Here is a 16,436-nt window from a genome sequence, read left to right as displayed (position 1 = left end):
CCTGGATCCCATGCCCTCTGACCTTCTGAAGAAGCCTACCATGTGGAGCCTTGTCAAATGCCTTACTAACCTCCCAAACAGTATTATTCACGCTTATCAAAATTAAACTCTATCTGCCATTGCTCTGCCCAATTTACCAGCTGATCAATACCTTTCTGTACCCTGAGACCATCCTCCTCACCATCACCATATTTTTGTTGTACCTGGCACTACCATCAGTTGGGCGTTTATTGCCTTAAACAAAGAAAATCTATTGACAGTACTAACTCTGTGAGCTGCCACACTAAAGCGTCTAAGGACACGACAGTAACGAATCTCGACAAGCAAACTGCAAAACTAAGGCATGGGAGTAACTGGTCGAGCCAGGGTAACCAACCGCAAATTTATATAGCGCCTTCTCTAATACAGGACAAATAACAAAAAGAGAAAGGGGCAATAAGTGATAGGGGCAGGAGTGGCTCTTGGTACTTTCAGAGCCAAGAAGTGTGCGCGACATCTTCTCGTGAAATTACGGCTACTTCGATATTTCAAGTTTGAACTTTCTCTTTCGAAAGCGCGTTGAACAAATATTTAACGGCAGAGGGTGCCCGTGTGATTTCGGGGCACTGTCAGAACTGCTGCTGGTTGTTCCTTGGAGCAGAGCTATAGGCTGATGTTCACGTCCCAACTTGACACTTTCCGTGCAATCGTTGAGAGGGAGGCGATGGTTGACGGATTGTAACTGGAGTTTGCTTGGGCTTCACCAGTTGGCATTGTCCGGGATCATGAGTCCCGCCCTGAAGCCACCGAACTCGTTACCGTGAAGAGGAAGTAAAACGGACGGATGAGCTTTCTATTCTGCATCCTCGCTCTAAGTCTCACTACTGTGTCGCTTATGCGGTTCGCTCCATTCACACAGGTAATTCCTTTACATTAACATGGATTTGCATTCTGGAGACTGGATCCTTGACCCCTTTCGGCTTGTGATCGCTCCCTTTCCCTGCCACTGCACCGGGTTAATCAGTTAACGTAAATAATATCATATCGTCTGGTTAATTTCAACCCCCTAGTTACGTAAATTGACCAAGCAAAGTTTTGCTTGCTGGTAAAATCTATCGGTTGCCAGCGGAGTGGGCGAGAGGTCGGGAGGTGAGAGAAGAGATCTGGAACTGGACGCTAAATAGGCGCCAAGAAGTAAATACCTTAAACATTTTCTCTTTCAACGCTCCAGCGTTTCTTTAAACAAAATTCCTAAAAGTCGGTCGCTTTTAAATGTCGTGCATTTACTAGCTCAATAGTAAGAGTTGTTGTTTGCGAAAATATTAAATACGTGTTTGGGGTAGAGCCCTGTTTTAGAAACCCGATGTCCCTTTTGATTGCAATCTGCAACATTAGGAACGTGGAAAGATGGAGGAAACGATCCACTTCAGTCTTTAAAACTGAGCACATGAGCGCATAACCGAGTAAAACTCTGCAGTATGAGCATTTAGATTTGAGCCGTATATTTCTAAATATCGCACATGTTTTCTCAAAAGATTTCTGAGTAATCATTTTTGCTGCTACTGGTATGCGTTTGGTCTTGGGGCGGAAGCAAAGTATGCTCTAACTTTCCCTTTTAATTTGAAGGAAATTTGGTGAAAGCAAAACTCTCCTAAGTTATTTTCTCAATGTATTGGTGGAAATTCCAATATTTTAATTGGCATGAACTCGCCGGGCTTTAGGGCCATGAGATAATATATCGTGAGATTAGGTCAACAATTATTCTGTTCCTAAAATGTCCCACAGTTTTTCACAACAACACTGTCAAATAAAGTTTTAAACTAAGTGACCTCATTATTTGTGATAGAGTTTCAGAACGAAAAGTTCAAACAGCTTTCAAAGATGGTCTTACAGGGCTGAAGAGGTGGGGAGGTTTAGGGCTGGAATTTAAGACTTGGGATCTCTGCAGCTGGAATCACAGCTGCCAATAGTGTGCCAGAGATAATGCCCTGTCTTAGAAATACACTGATTGCAAGCACCAAGCATTACTAGATCAGAAAGTATTATGAGGATGGAGGTCAATCACATTGCAGGCTAGTGAGTAGCTGAGAAATAAATTAATGGCAGGACACACCAAGGACCCAAGGAAAGTGACTGGGTGAGTGTTATTTATTAAATACTTCCCTAGGGACAGCATAACACACAATGGTGTTGAAAAGCAGTTTGAACATGTTATATTAACTTCAATTTTGCTTGGAATACTAATTGACAGTTGATAAATGCTACATGAATTATATTAGGATGATGGTATATGATCCACTAGAAAGATACAGATTTTGGATTTATCTGCTAGAATGTGGTTCTGTACCAGACAGATGGAAGCACATTGAGAAGGCACTTGAGCAATGGGGAGCAGGATGACCAAGAATGTCACATTTAGTTTCCTTCTATTAGAAGGTGCACCATTGTCCAGTGTGTTGGGAGGTGGAGCAGATAGTCATTTCAGCAGCTAAAAATTACCAATGGAAGAAGGCATTTTCTTTTGTTCATTTGTAATGGCTGATAAAGTGGAAATACTGTTGTACCTGGTTGGAATGTGAGGCAGAGAGTTCCACTGAACAAGCAGGCCTACAAATGAGATGCTGGAAGAAGCCTTTTAGAATCAGTGAAATCTTCCATGTAATTCAATGATGCACAGATTCAAAATTTTCAGGAGAATGGGGAGATATTTAACACATAAGTGAACAGAAGTTGCTGTCTGAAAATTGTAAATTTGGAGATTTGCAGGATTTGTTGATTCATAAGTATGTGGCTTGGAAATGCAGGTTTGAGGGATCATCTGTTGAGAGAAACTTAAAATACTTAGGCCTGAAAAGTATTTCAAAATCTGCAGGGTTACAAATTTGTCCAGAGCCAGAGTTGATGTGTTGGATAGCAAACAGCACAATTATGTCCACACCTGAAGGAACAGGCAGCACCAGTTCAAAGGATGCAGTTGTCAGGGCAAGCAGCATGGATGGCAGGAGAAATGCCCAAAATAAGGGAAGGAATGTCACAAGTGCTAAAAGATGAATCGCTCCATCTGTGCAGAGAGAGGACAACTAGTAGCAAGCAGATGAGTGGTCAGTGAAGGAACAGTTTGCAATGTTGCACAAGCAAGTGTGAAGGGATCGAAGTCCCAAGGTAGACAGGAAAGAAACGAGTGAATCGAGTAGATGGGGCTGTGTATCCAAGATGGATCTTTGCACCTATTGAAGGGAAATACATTTCCAAGTACATAGTGGTGCATAACATTCTTAAGAAGTTAGGAAAGAAATTTGAAGAGACTGACTGAGTGGTAACAAAGTGCAGCTTATACAGTTGTCATATCACAAGGCAAGTGTAAGCTATAAAACAAATCCAAAGAATGGAAAAAAATACAAAGCAGAATTTGTGGTACTTGAAGAGAACTGTGTGCCAAACAATTTAAGTAAACTCCTGCCCCATCTGAGCAAAATGACAAGGAAAGATATTGAATGGACATCTATGAGTAAGTAGTCCAATGATTCAAAGAGATGGTCACTGCTGAGCCAGTGCTACACCTTCAATAATGAAAGAGAGATGATGCTGCAAGAAGATACCTCAGAAAATGGTCTTGGAGCAGCTATTGGGCAAGATTATTACAGGCACTTGCTGGGTTATGTAAGAGTTCCGTTCCTGAGAACTGTCCATAAGCTGTCTTTTCCGTAAATCAGAAATGAACAATTTTAATGAGGGTCGATTAACATAAGCGTTTATATATTGTCTTCTTCTGTGTAGTTACAATGGTGCAGAATCAGCATGTCCCACATCCAAAGGCTAGTTTTGATTGCCGTAAAGTATCCATCGATCTTATAATATTTAGTAAAGTGTTTTAGAGTGTCAGTAGAAGAGGTTGCCCTGTCAGTTTCCAAAGCAAATCTCTGAAGTGGTTTCCCACTGTGAACTGGCAGCTGTGCTCATAAAGACAATGATGTCTGTTTGATTACTGTGGGGAGTTTAAATGTAAACTGGTTATCTTTTGAATTAATCAGCTGCCACTCCTATTCCATAACTCCTGAAAACGTTTTCACTTTTGTAACTAACTTTCCTATCTTGAAAAATTCTTTAAAGATTTATGGGAGAATTTGCACAAAGTTGGACTTCTTTATGTCAAGTCTTCCATACCCTGGGAGCGGCTGTACTTGAATTTGCTAGTGCAACAGGAAGAGCTCTGTTATGAATGGGGAGGATTGAATTATAATGCTCTCATTGCTGAGCAAGTGAGTTAACCAGAGATTAAGTTTGGATAGGTATAATTCATGGTTAATATTGTTAGATGTTTAGTGGATGGAAAGTTTTAGTGGAAGCCAATTCATGAGGAGAGGGGGGAATTGCTGAATACATTTACAGAAGTAGGGGTGAACGTAACTACACAGTTTCAAGATTGAAAAGCCTTAATTTCCAGTATTTTTTATTTTTTGGATTCTGTTATGATCCTCTCAAATGAACAGTTTTTTCGACAATGATTGTTTCATAATAACACTTTAATTGGTATTTGACAAAACCTTGTTCTCTCTACTGTTCGTATATAAGCACAATATATTGCTTTCACAATCAAGTGCTTTTGCTCTAAAATTCTTAATAATTCAATTCAATTCCATTCCATTTATATTTTGAGGTGTGGGTATTGCTGGATAGGTCATCATTTATTGCCCATTCCCAACTGTCCCTTCCACCTTCTTGAACCACTGCAGTCCTTCTTATGAATCAGCAGGTGTGGTGTTTTCATGTGGCTACTGGCTTTGTCCCTCTTGGTAGTAGAGGTCACAGGTTTGGGAGGTGTTACTGGAGGAACCAAGGTGTGTAATTGGCAATACACTTTGTAGACGGTGCCCAGTATCGGTGCAGGTAATGGACACTTGCAGTTGGTTGGGGTGTCAATCAAGTAGGCTGTTTTGTCTGGATGGTGTTGAACTTTTCAAGTATTAGAACTACATTCACCAGGCGAGTGGAGAGTACAGGTGACCCCCCCTCCGCCTCTGTGTTATGGATGTTCAGGTAAAAGAAATTCGCCATTACAGAATTCACAAATCACTACCCAAAAATTTGAGATATGGAATAAAGTTCACTCTCACAGAATTTACGTGAAAAATGTAAATAAGTGAATACAAAATTAAATTTTATTCAACTCGTTTTTCTTGATGCATGCGCAGATGATGCAGCTTCACATTATGGATGATTGTGATATAGATCGTTTTCTGGGAACCCCCACCTTAATATGGGGGTAACCTGTATTGCATCATGCTGCTGATTTGTGCCTTACTGATGTTGCAAAGACTTTGTGGTGAAGAGAACTATTTGCTACAGGTTACCCAGCCTCGCACCTGCTATTGTAGCAACAATATTTGTGTGGCTGGTTCATTTTGAGCTTCTGGTCAAATGGTAGGGGACTGGGCGATCATAATGCCATTGAATTCAAAGGTAGATTCTCACTTGTTGGAGATGATCACTGCAAAGCACTTTTGTGGTGTGACAATTGCTTATCACTGTAAATAAATGATTTCTCTCCTCCCTCAACTTGATTCCTGAATTTGGCCTGAACTTGTCCAGGTTGGGTAAAAGCTGGTTATAATTCACTATCAGTATTACAATGCTGTTAATACTACAAATGCCATACATGTCCTGGTATGCCAGTCTCTAACAGTGTTCTTTTCAACTTCACACACTGTCCTCCTTAATTTTCTTTGGATTTTAAGCACAGCTCACCCTACTGATCACTTGAGTATGTTTCTACATGTACGGGTCTGCAGTTCCTTTGGAAATTACTAAGGTTTGCAACTAAAAAGCGTGCTTTTTATAATCCAGATTATGTCCTTAACCACTGATTAATGCAACTGCAACTCCTCCTCGCCCCTCCACTGCTGATTTGTATTATCTTAATGCTCTCTGGTAATTGTAATTGATTGATTTAGTGAATTGTAGTAATCTCAAAGAAATGTCATTCTATTTAATGTTTGACCATTTTCCCAAAAAGATGTTTTGATGGGTAGTATTCTGTGTTTTATCAGTACATTGAAAGCCTGACAAATGTGACAACTCTGTTAACATTTTCAAAGACTGTGGTGATCAGTCCTGACTTGGTGGAACCCTGGTTGTAACTATCATGTTGATTGACAAAGTTTTTAACAGCTTGACTAATAGGAGTTCAATGGTCAATTACTTTGAATAAATACATTCCATTTAGTAATCTTGCTGTGATTTAGTCACTTCCATGGTTAATGTATAACCGTCACTAGTGTTTGTCTCTGCACAAATAAATCCACCTGTATTCCCTTCAACTTATTTTAACTTTCATTCCTCGTAGTATGTTCTTCATTGCACGTTGAAATATAACATTTGGTCAGTTTTTATGCAATGAAGATGACAAAACTGCCTTAATTTTTTTTCCATCTGACCTCTACTACCATTGGATTGTTTGCAACTAAAAGAGTTCTTGCAGTAGGCCTGACTGTGCCATTTATCAGCCCATGCCTAAATGTTATCTAGGTCTTGCAGGCATGGATTGCTTCATTTGCTGAACATTGATGAAGCAGCTGGAGATGGTTGGTCATATGATTCTGTTCTGAAGAACTATCCTGTAGTGATGTTCTGTGACTGGAATTGTGAATGACTTCCAGTAGCCATAACCATCTTCCTTTGTATAAGGTACAAGTACAACCTTTTGAGTGTTTTCTCCTTGATGTTCATTAGTTCTAGCAGGACTCTTGCCCTTCTTCTGGAATTCAGCTCTCTGCTCCATGTTGTACAAACGCTGTAATGAGATTTGGAGCTAAGCAGTTTTAGCGAAAACCAAGCTATGCACTGGTGAGCATTTTGTTGCTGATTAAATGCTTCTTGGTAGCACTGTTAATGAAACTTACCGTCACTTTACTGATCATAAGATGGAGGAACAGAATTAGGCCATTCAGTCCATCAAGTCTGCTTTGCCATTCAATAATGACTGATTTTTTTAATCCCGCTCTCCCATCTTCTCCCTGTAACCCTTAATCCCCTTACCAATAAAGAACCTATCAATCTCTGCCTTAAATACACCCAATGACATGGCCTCCACCACCACCCTCTGTGGCAATGAATTCCACAGGTTCACCACCCTCTGGCTGAAGAAATCCCTCCTCATCTCAGTTTTAAAGGGACGTCCCTTTATTCTGAGGCTATGCTCTCAGATCCGAGACTCTCCTACTAATGGAAACATCCTCTCCACATCCACTCTATTCAGGCCTTTCAGTATCAGGTAGGTTTCAATGAGATCCCCTCTCCTCATTCTTCTGAACTCTGTTGAGTCCAGGCCCAGCAGCATCAAACGCTCCTCATATGTTAAGCCTTTTATTCCTGGGATCATTCTTGTGAACCTCCTCTGGACCCTCTCCAAGACCAGCATATCCTTCCTTGGATACGGGGCCCAAAATTGCTCACAACATTCCAAATGGGGTCTGACCATTGCCATATAAAGCCTCAGCAGTATATCCTTGCTTTTATATTCTAGTCCTTTCAAAATAAATGCTAACATTGCATTGGCCTTCTTTACTACTAACTCAACCTGCAAATTAACCTTGAGGGAATCCTGCACTAGGACTCCCAAGTCCCTTTGCACGTCTAATTTCTGAATTTTGTCTCCATTTAAAAAATAGTCTACACCTTTATTCTTTCTACCAAAGTGCATCACCCCCACACTTCCCTCGGCTGTATTCCATTTGACACTTCTTTGCCCACTCTCCCAACCTGTGCAAGTCCTTCTGTAGACTCCCTGCCTCCACACTACCTGTTCCTCCACCTATCTTGGTATCATCTGCAAACTTGGCCACAATGCAACCAGTTCCTTCATCCAGATCATTAATGTGTAAAGTGAAAAGTTGTGGTCCCAACATTGACCTGTGTGGAACTCCACTAGTCACCAGCAGCCATCCTGAAAAGGACCCCTTTATCCCCACTCTCTGACTTCTGCCAGCCAGCCAATCTTCTATCCATGTTAGTACCTTGCCTCTAACACCATGGGCTCTTGTTTGGCATGGGTGAGAGTAGGTTCACTGATTACTGATTTAGGTAGTAATTATCTGGATTAGATTTGTTTTGCTTTTTGTGGATAGGACACAACTAGGCACAATTCCATATTGTTGGGTAGGTACCACTGATATAATTATTTGGCTCTGACCAGAGGTGTAGCTAGTTCTCAAGTGCAACACAAGGACCATTGCCTGATCTGGGAGCTTTTACAGTGTTCTCAGCATTGAAGTGAATCCAGATGGCTCAAGACTGGTTTCTGTGCTGCTAAGGATCCCTAGAGGAAGCCATAATGAATCATGCACTCACCACTTCTGCCTGAATGTGGTTACGAATGACTTATCCTGAATTTTTAGTATTCATGTGCTGGAATCTGTCATTGTTGAGAATGATGATGTTTATGTTAGGAGTTTAATGGCCGTTGGTTATACATGGCTCTCAGGGAAGTTTTGTTGCAATTGTACAGGGTGTTGATGAGGCCTGCTTACGGTTTTGGTCCCCTTAGCTGAAAAAAGAAAAAGTAACATTGACAGTACAAAGGAAATTCACCAGGCTAATTCCTGGTTTGAGAGGGTTGTCATATCTAGAGAGACTAAATAGTTTTGGCCTATATTCCTTGGAGTTTAGAAGAATGAGAGGTGACCTTATTCAAACATATACGATTCTAAGGGGGCTTGTCAGGGTAGATGTTGAGATGATTTTGCTAGTGGGAGATTCTCAAATAAGGGAACATAACTGATTGGCCCCTTATCTTGCAGTTAAGACTGAGGTATGTAGAAATTTCTTCTGGCAGAGGGTGGTAAATCTCTGGAATTCTGTACCCTGACAGCTGGTGGAAGCTGGATCATTGGAAGTATTTAAAGTGGAGGTGGATAAATATTTGATAGATTGAGGAATAGATGGGTATGTAGAAATGGCACAGAAGAGCAGTTGAGGCCAGCATTGATCAGCAATGATCATATTGAATGGCGGGGCAGGCTTGAAGGGCCTGATGGCCTACTCCTACTCCTATTTTCTTGTGTTCTGTCCATTATAGCTACCTAGCACGCATGTTGCAAACCCACCAGTTTGGCGTGTCATCTCATTTAAAAGTGTGCCTGCTGCTGCTCCCATCATGTCCTTCTGCACTCCTTGAATCAGGGTTGGTTGCTTGACTTGATTGTAACAGCAGTGAGACGATATGCCAGGGCAGGAGGTTATAAAAAGTGGTCATGTATGGTTTTGCAGCTGCTAATGGTCCACAGCCTGGTTTTAAGCTGCCAGATCCATTCTGAGTCTATTACACTAAGTACAATTGTAATGCCACATCAAACAATGGAGGGTATTCATGGCACAACAACCTGTGAAGTTCATAATCAGCACTTGGTCATTTCTTGGTACTCCTTTACAACTACCATTCTTGAAGCTTGGAGTGTGGGAAATATTGTACTCCTGCTCTTATTTTCTTGTGTTCCATTAATTTTATAAGCTAGACCTGATGTGGGTTTTGGGGCATGGAGTATAACTCAGTAGTTGTTACAGCTGAATGTAAATGTGACTTTTTTTTTGGAACAAAACTTGAAATGGCACGGAGATTGAAACTTGCTAAGGTCAGTAAGTGGACAGAAGTAATTGAAACCCAAGAATAGGAGGAAGTAATATACATCACAAAGCAGATTGTACCAGTACACAAGTGACTTGTTTACTAGTGAATAAAATATGAGTTCAGAGAGTTAGACAAAACAGATCTCGTTTCTGTGGTAAAAGGGAAAGAAGCTTTACTTAAGAAAAGTAAATGAAGGAAACCGAGAGAAATATGGACCACTTGGCCCAGAAGTTGTTATTGGGAAGTCTATAGTTAAGAAAGGAGTTACTGAACATCTTTTTACAATTTTCAGTGGGTCAGAGATAACTAGATCATCCCTGATAAACTGAAGAGATATTCAATAGGCACAATGTGTCTACTGGTGTGCTAGAGGATCTCACTGGGTCTCACCTATTTGTTGCTTGGATCTCAGGAATAATGTATCTAAGTTTGCTGATGACATTAAGGTAGTTGCTGGAAACACTAAGTTACACAGAGACATTATTAGGTTAATTGGGGTTAAGAAAAGCTCTGCCAAATGGATTTCAGTGTGACGCACTACTTTGGACCTAAATTGGGGAGTAGAAATTCCCTAAAACTGAAAATCAATGGAATGCATTGCGAGCTGGGTGGTCCGTGACCTTCTATCTGGATGCAGCCTTTTGTTTTGGTTAGCATGTTTCAAGTCTCTGCACAGAATCAAACTGTCACTTGGTCATTTCCAAAGTTCCTGCTTTATTTTACCTGGTTAACTACTTCCCCTCAATCTATCCGGAATAAATTGTCTTTCATTTCTTCCATTGTTTGGTGTACTCTAATTTGACATTTTCTTTCTCAATTTAAGTATTAATTTTTACTTTTCTCACATTCATTCAGAACCTAGTTAAATTTTGCATCCTTCTTTGTGGGACATACTTTGCACAAGCTCAAAAATTATGAATGTGTTGTACACATCCCCTTTCCTTGAAGCCCTTTCCTGCTTCAGTCTGCTTTCTCAATATATCAATATTCTCAATCGATAATGTCTCCCATAATTTCTCCATGTCTTTTGAACCTAGGTTTTTTTTAAAATAAATTTTTAATTCCTTAACCCACATATATCTTTCTGTATATTATTATCTTTCCTCTCTGTGCGGAAACCACTTTGTGTGTAATAATTTTTGGGGATGGAGTTTTGAGGTGTTGAGAATAGGGGACGAGATCCCTTTTACTAACAATAACAATTTCTAGTAATTCTATTGCGTTCATAATGTGAAAAGGTATGCAATTCAGGGAGCACCATCAAACAAATGCAAACTGGGCCAAAGAAATAGCTATTAAACAAGAGCATAGTTAAATGGATGGGTAAAGAGGAAGAGACTTAAATTATTGGGACTCAATTTGTGAAACACCACTATATTAATCAAGTTCCCAATTTCGTTCCTTTTCACATGGAAGGAAACATTTATACCTAATGCAAATCTTATCTAAAGTTCTTTTGTTTAGTAGAATTAACACTTAATTCAATGCTAAAATGTTGGCTTTTAAATTATAAATTAGGTATAATAAATGTAAAGATTGTGCAAATTTTGCATCTAGGCAAAACTTTCCATTTGCATGTGAAGTACAAAAATTATAAAAAGCCACCCAAAACCACTGAACCTGCTTTAGTATCCAAATTATAAACTTATGAGACATACCTTTATCACATCAATTCAAGAGCCTTGAATTGCTTCTACATCTACAAACATTGTAAAGTATCTCCCACCATCCCACATCCAGCTGTCGAAATGTTGTATTTAGTTTGCGCACAGGATGGTCTCAAATAAAAATGAAATTAATAGCCAGATGCTGCATTTCAATAAGATTGTTGGAAGGATAATTGTTGTTCAGGGCATAGAGAAAAACTCCAGTGGAGCTTTTTATGGCCTCATTCTTAGACCTTGAACACTCCAGCACTCAATAGTATGGTAAACTTAAACCTGTATTATTTTGACTCAGGTTTTACCACTCTAGTTAGTTGTCTCTTGCACCTTTCTGTGAGTTTAACTGGAACCTGTCTGGATGGGGTAAAATTAGCCAGGGCTTACAAAGCAGAACCCAGGATTCTAAAAAGATAATCGAGTCTCTCAAACTCTAGAAATGAAATAACTACAGGCACTACAAATAATGTAATATAAGATATGATGGAAACCACTGAAGATGAGGTGATATTAATGCATGATGTTTTGTGTATATCATATGATATCAATCATATGTATAACAATCTTGTACAGTTTTAACTCTTAACGATAACTTCAATTCACTTGTACTTCAATTCTGAATGCACGTGATCATTGAAAGGAGAGGTTACCACTGTGGAGATCAGCCCTTTCCACAGTTTCTTGCAAGCTGCCTTTTAACATATAAACACTATACACATGAATAATACTGAAACTCTTGATGATTTTGAACATATGATCACTTGGAATCTGTTCCTATGTCATGTGATCAATTCTTGTCTGCAGATTCTTTGCAATTTATAAATGTTGTGGATAGCCAGACCATATAAGTTCAGAGAAGGAAACTAACTTCATTTCCTTCAGCTCATTTAAAAAGGCTTGAGTTCCACTAACTGCAGAGCTATTTCTCTGATCCCTTGTGATGTTATCAGTGAGGACTTGAAATCCGATTATGACTTTATTAGTAAGAATTATTTTTGTAAGCTCTGAAACCATTTCTTGCTAATTGATTCTGATCCAGCTCTTGTCTTTGTGTTTCATTATAAACAGGCAGCAATCTGCTGGCCGACTCTGCTGGCTGCTCCTCTTTTCCATAAGTAGTTTGTTCTATGATCTTAAATAGTTTGTCCCTTCTGTTCCCGTAAGCTCATCTAATGTGTTGCTTGGTGTCTTGGTGTAGTCCAGTTAGAACTGTCCCATCCAGAACAACTGACACCACTTCTCAGATTCATCAGAACCATGCATTGCAGCCATCATTTCCAAGTGTTAGAAGATTTCTTCCACATCTCCTTCCCCTTTGTAAGTCCCTGAATCCCTTGTTGCTTCCTGTAATTATGGGGGAATATAAGCTTCTTCATAATTCAACACTAATGGTTCTCCCTGAGTCACCAGCATCATTTTTGTCTGTCTTCTGGGCATCTAACTTTTCTGCTTTCCTTCATTAGGTGTCCAATGCATTCCATTTCTCCACAGCCCCTACCGGTGAATGGATTATACCTCACAGTTTCCATAGTTTCAGCTGAAACTGTTCAGTCTCTTCTTCCTGTGTGATTGATCAGCACCTGTTTCAACTAATTTATTCCAGTTCACTATCCACCTCTTCGCCCAGTTTGCCACACTGGTGTAACCTAAACGACAGTGCTTTTAAGTTGCTGCACCTTGTCTCCATTCTATTCTCCTCGTGTCTGCGTGGGTTTCCTCCGGGTGCTCTGGTTTCCTCCTACATTCCAAAGACGTACGAGTTAGGAAGTTATAGGCATGCTATGTTGGCGCCGGAAGCGTGGCGACACTTGTGGGCTGCTCCCAGAACACTCTACGCAAATGATGCATTTCACTGTGTTTCGATGTACATGTGACTAATAAAGATATTTTATTCCTCTCTCCCGCCAATTCTTTCTAATTATTCTTTTGATAGTCTCACTATCACTGAATCTTTCTGTAACCTAACATTTTTTTCTTTCTGCAACTTCACAATATTTTCCTGAATCCTTACATCTTTTTCCCAACATTCCCATTTCAACAGATTGGTTCTCTGAAGTGATACACTTTGGAAGATCGAACTTGAATGCAGAGTTCATGGTTAATGCCAGGATTCTTATCAATGTGGAAAAGAGACGTCTTGGGGTTGAAGTACATAGATCCCTCAAAGTTGCTGCACTAGTTGATAGGGGCAGTTAAGAAGGCGTATGGTGTGTTGGCCTTCATTAGCCGGGAGAATTCAAGAGCTGAAAGGTAATGTTGCAGCTCTATAAGACTCTGGTTAAACCACACTTGGGAATGTTGTGTTTATTTCTAGTCGCCACATTATAGGAAAGATGTGGAAGCTTTGGAGAGGGTGCAGAGGAGATTTACAAGGATGCTACCTGGATTGAAGAGCATATCTTACAAGGAGAGGTTGAGTGAGTTAGGGCTTTTCTCTTTGGAGTGACAGAGGATGAGAGGTGAGTTGATAGAGGTGTATAAGATTATGAGAGGCATAGATAGAGTGGACAGCCAGCATCTTTTCCCCAGGGCAGTAATGGTGTTACATACCAGCAACAAAAGAAACACACCGAGTCATGTATATGTGTTTAAAACTACTTTATTAATAACTAATGATAATAAGAAAAATAAAAGTAAAAATGTTAAATCTTAAACATTAACCCCATAAACTAGACCCAAAGTGTGTGTGTGGCAAATTCCCAAACTCGAAGTCCAGGAATAATTCTCAAAGTTCAGTTCAGCAAGCCATAAGGTGAAACATGAGCAAAGGCTTCTTTAACAACCACTGTTGACCGAAGACAGAACGTAGAGAGAAAATAGAGAGTAATTACGAAATCTAAATGTTCCACAATGGAACCCATACGACACCTCAGTGTCTACTCAGCAGTGAATACTCCACTGCATCTGCCTCACCCCGAAAAGCATCCGAGACATGGCCGTCCACACAAATACCTGTTTCTCTCTACAGATTAACGACAAAGTGGACTCCACCGCATTACTCCAAAAATCCATACGTGGATTGTAGTGACAGGCACAGTTATTGTTTCTCATCCATCGATAGAGAAACTAGCAGGCTGGTCTCTCTCTCTCTCGCTCTCTCCTGACTGACTGCTTCAAAAATGTCATTACGTCCTTTATCTTCTGTTGTCATAACCATGCCCACACACACACACACACACACACACACCACTATGCTCTATCTTAAAGGGACATTCACCAATAGTAACCCAGTCCATAAGAAATGGCCGATACCAGAGGTCACCCGTTTAAGGTGCGTGGAGGAAAGTTCAAGGGAGATGTCAGAGGTAGGCTTTTTTTATACAGAGAGTGGTGGGTGCCTGGAATGCACTGCCAAGGGTGGTGATAGGGGCCAATACGATAGGGTCATTTAAGAGACTATTAGATAGGCATATGGATGAAAGAAAAATAGAGGGTTATGGGAGGAAGTAGAGAGGGGGATAGATAGAATGTGGATAAGGTTAATAAAGGTTGGCACAACATCGTGAACTGAAGGGGCTGTACTGTTCCATGTTCTATGTAAGCAAGCACTTATGTCTTATCCATCTTCACCTGTTCTTAATTGTATTAGTTTCCTTCCATTCCACAGCCTCTTTTGTAGAATCAGTTACCGCCGTTGGTACTTACCCAAGTACAGATTTTCCTGAACTTCCCTTATCAAACCCCCACACTGGGCATCAGATCTGTAGGTATTTTCCTCATGCGCCCATTCTGAGTTGGGCCTGAGTTCATCCATATTGTGTAAAACTGGAAAGGGCTCACAGAGCAGCACAAGTCGGAACTCCCTTAAAAGCCACAAGAAGCAGTACAAATAATATAGAACATTACAGGAAACCACAAAAAAAAATCTACTAATCAAATACTGCATAATACCATCCACTAATATAACCTGGGTCCTCCAATGACCTTAGGCAACTTTTAACTGTAACTTCAACGTACATGTACATCTCTCTAATTTTGACGGTGACCCCCTTTGGATGCTTGTTCCCAGCTGTATCAGTGATCATTCACAGTTTCCTTGCTGGCAGCTCTCTAACTTTTAACCAGTACTCGTTTATACAGTTGTGTTTAACTCCAGATGATCACTCAGAGGAGTCTGTTCCCATGTGTACAGGGCATAAATCCTGTCTGCGGATTTCTTACAAGTTGCTGAAGTTTACCCTGAACCCTCCTGATTTTTACAAAAATTACACTTGTGACAATTTATTTGACGCAACTCTTCCCCTACCATGGCTCTTGATTATACCATCATTATCTTAATCTAGACGCTTTACCATATGTCTGTGAGAAGGGTTCCTTCTCACTCTTGTGTCAATGAATTAGACCTGCCCTTTTAATGAGGGACATCTTGTTTTGTTGTTTTGACTTTTATAATACAAGTGTTTTCTTAGGAAATTTCAAAAGCTGATTCATGGGTTTCACTCGAGCAAAGAGACCATCCAAAAAGTTTTTGGCAATGAACCCAGACTTGGTGGAACCAAGGTTGTCACTTCTCTGCAGATTTGCATCTCTTATAGATCGGTATACAATGGGAATTCAGAAAAGGAAATGGACTCGTCGTTTCCTTCAACTTGTAGACCGCTTTAAACGTTCATTCAAAGGTTCCTTGTTTCCTTATAGCATGCTAGGGTATGAAAATTAGTCAGTTGCTATGTGTGAAAGCCACAAAACTGCCTTTAATATTGGTTTGACCCCTTCAATATTAGTTTGTTTGGGGTTAAATATCTTATTTCTATAAATTTTAGTTTTATCACTGAGTTCAAGCCAATAATTTGGACGGCATTCAAAGTATTAAGCCGGTAGAGTTATGGAATAACATAGCACGAAAAGAGGTCCTTCGGCCCAACTTGTCCATGCCAACTAAACTAGTCCGATTTTCCCACGTTATCGTTTCGGCCTCAAGGCCTCAATTCATTTGCTTTACAGTGGTAGTCATGGTAGTATGGTTGATGAATAGTAAATTGCTATTAGAATGCTGGGTTTTATGGCAAGAGGTTCTCAGCAGTGTTATAGTGAATCTAGATTAACCTTTTAAAACTAAAGTTGATGTGCCATTCACTATGTTGGATTACAGAACATACGAAAAATGCTAAGGTACATTGTAATTCATCAGGATATTGCTTGGGAGGAACAAGTACAAAGCATGGTTAAAGAGG

At 40.1% G+C, this 16,436-nt stretch overlaps 1 protein-coding gene across 2 annotated transcripts in view; it reads left to right on the top strand.

Annotated features, from left to right (window-relative positions):
- Positions 1 to 597: 597 nt before the first annotated feature.
- Positions 598 to 16,436, top strand: part of LOC127587221 (interleukin-15-like) — a 60,231-nt gene continuing 44,392 nt past the window's right edge. For both annotated transcript variants that reach the window (XM_052045447.1, XM_052045436.1), the window contains exon 1: positions 598 to 898. In XM_052045447.1, the coding sequence (XP_051901407.1) occupies positions 824 to 898 (75 nt within the window). In that variant the 5' untranslated portion in view covers positions 598 to 823. The remainder of the gene's footprint in view (positions 899 to 16,436) is intronic.

This window comes from Pristis pectinata, chromosome 2 (assembly GCF_009764475.1).
Source record: "Pristis pectinata isolate sPriPec2 chromosome 2, sPriPec2.1.pri, whole genome shotgun sequence".
Classification (NCBI taxonomy): domain Eukaryota; kingdom Metazoa; phylum Chordata; class Chondrichthyes; order Rhinopristiformes; family Pristidae; genus Pristis; species Pristis pectinata.
The sequence above is the reverse complement of the archived record's forward strand: the minus strand, read 5'-3'. Positions and strand labels throughout refer to the sequence as shown.